Genomic DNA, 2,584 nt, shown 5'->3' on the forward strand with positions numbered 1-2,584 from the left:
TAAAAAAAAAAAAAAAAAAAAAAAAAAAAACTGGATAAAGAAAATAAAGATAAGCATATTCTTTATAAAATGTAGACAAATTAATATTTTATAATATCTGCAGAAATATTAAATTACAGATAATAAATATATCAATGTTTAAAAAAAAAAAAAAAAATGTAAAAAAGGTTTAAAATAATTAATATATTCAAATTTAAAAATATTTCAAAACAAATATATTATTAGTCATTTTTTTTTTTTTTTTTTTTTTTCTGTAAAATATTTTAATGTGTCAAAACTAGAAAAATACTAAAAATGGCCTTTAGAATGAAAAAGTAAAATTCATATATATATATATATATATATATATGTATAATAAAAGCAAATATTACTTTTCAAAATTTAAAATAGTATCCCTTAAATTATAATTTTTTGAAACAGTTCTATAAAAATTAGATACTGAATTATTTATATTAGAAAAAGAAATATTTACATTTGAATTATATTGTTTTGACAAAGTTGAAAACAAAAAATCGGGTTTTTCATTATAATAATTATTTTTTGCATTAGATATGTTAGAAAAGTCTTCATTTTTATTATTTCTGTAAATATAATTATTTTCATGCTTAATAAAATGATGATTTCTTTCATCATTTCTTGAAGAGGTAATAGATGGTAGGCAGTTAAGTTGACATGCATTCGGATAATATGATAAAATATTAGAATTAATATTATTAAAATTACTAGTAGAATCTATATCTAAATCATTATTTGTATTAATATTATTATTATTACCACTTCTGTTATTATTATTACTACCATTAGAGGGTGTTATATTATTTTGATTAATAATGCTATTAAATAAATTAGAAGTATTAGAACTATTTAGATTATTCTCATTTCCTCTATTCATACTATTAAATTTATTTTCATAAAGGTTTGAATATTTCACTCTAAAATTATTATTTGGTGCATTATTATAAAAAGGTATTAAAGAAGTTAAGTTTAAATGATTATTTGATGGTTCAACTAATGCTTTTTGATGTAATAATTTATTACATAATTCCTGAGCGGAATGAACTACTTTTGATATTTTTTCTATATTAACTTCTGAGTGATCAATAACATAATTTCCTTTTGATGCTTTTATCAATGCCTTTTGCATCCATGATATATATTTAATTAATTCAATTATCATTGCAATAATTTCATCTCTATTTTTTGATTCAGTTTGATTAGCGTTGTTATTACCACTGCTACTACAGGAATTATTATTATTGTTAGTATAATTACTATTTTTTAATAAAGAATTTGCATTATTACTAGATTTAGAATTATATGTGCATAAATGCTGCTTACTATTATTATTACTGGAGCTACTGGTACTAGAATTATTGTTATTAGTAGTAGTATTATTAGTAGTAGTATTCGTATTAGTAGTATTAGTATTAGTATTAATATTATTATTATTATTACTATTATTACTATTATTATTACTATTACTATTATTATTATTACTGTTATTATTATTATTTATATTATTACTATTATTACTATTACTATTATTATTATTATTATTATTATTATTATTATTATTATTATTATTGTTATTATTTATATTATTATTATTTGTATTATTATTATTGCTTATATTATTATTATTATTACTACTACTACTACTACTAATATTATTATTATTATTACTATTGTTATCATGTGAAGAGTTATTTTTTTTATTATCTAATGCAACATCATTATTATTATTATTATTATTATTATTATTATTATTATTATTATTATTATTATTTTCATTTCTGTAATTGTTTAATTTTCTTGTATTATTTGTTTTAGCTATCAAGTTACGAGGTTTTACTCTGCAAGTATCACATCTAACTTTCCTTAAAAATCCTTCTATAGAAAATTTTGTTGCTTTTCTTTTTTTATGACAAATTTTACAAGTCATTTCAATTTCATCAGCAACTCTCAATGCTTCTCCTTTTGAAGTTGTAACTGCTACTATGGTTGTTTTTAACATAATAAGTGTGTCTGATAGATTGTTTTCACCTCCTGGAAAAAAAGCATGAATTTTTTTAATTTCTCCTTTTAAATTATATATCTTAAATACATCACCAAATAGCATGTATGAATTTTGAGTAACATAATAATGTTTTGTTTTTACTACAACTGCTCTATAATTAACAAAATAAACAGATTCTAATGAATTAGATATAATAGATGGTAAATATCTTATAGGTAATATTTTTTCCCCTTTTTCCCTTGAATATTTGGCATATTTATCTTCATCAGATGTAGTTTGCTCATCTTTTAACTTTTTCATTTTTATACATAAAAAAAAAAAATATATATTATCAAAGGAATATAAAGAAAATATATAACAGAAAAATGAAATTCAAAAAAAAAAAAAAAAAAAAAAAAAAAAAAAAAAAAAAAAAAAAAAAAAAAAAAAAAATTTTTTTTTTTTTTTTTTTTTTTTTTTTTTTATTTTTTTTTTTTTTTTTTTTTTTTTTTTTGAATTTCATTTTTCTGTTATATATTTTCTTTATATTCCTTTGATAATATATATTTTTTTTTTTTATGTATAAAA

General features: G+C 17.8%; 1 protein-coding gene across 1 annotated transcript; it reads right to left on the bottom strand.

Annotated features, from left to right (window-relative positions):
* Positions 1–367: 367 nt before the first annotated feature.
* PGAL8A_00470600 (conserved Plasmodium protein, unknown function) lies at positions 368–2,317 on the bottom strand (the record flags this gene model as incomplete). The annotated part of the gene is made up of 1 exon (XM_028673480.1): positions 368–2,317. The coding sequence occupies one exon, from the start codon at positions 2,315–2,317 to the stop codon at positions 368–370; it is 1,950 nt and encodes a 649-aa protein (XP_028529928.1).
* Positions 2,318–2,584: the final 267 nt, after the last annotated feature.

This window comes from Plasmodium gallinaceum (genome assembly GCF_900005855.1).
Source record: "Plasmodium gallinaceum strain 8A genome assembly, contig: PGAL8A_v1_130, whole genome shotgun sequence".
In the NCBI taxonomy this organism is placed as follows: Eukaryota; Apicomplexa; class Aconoidasida; order Haemosporida; family Plasmodiidae; genus Plasmodium; species Plasmodium gallinaceum.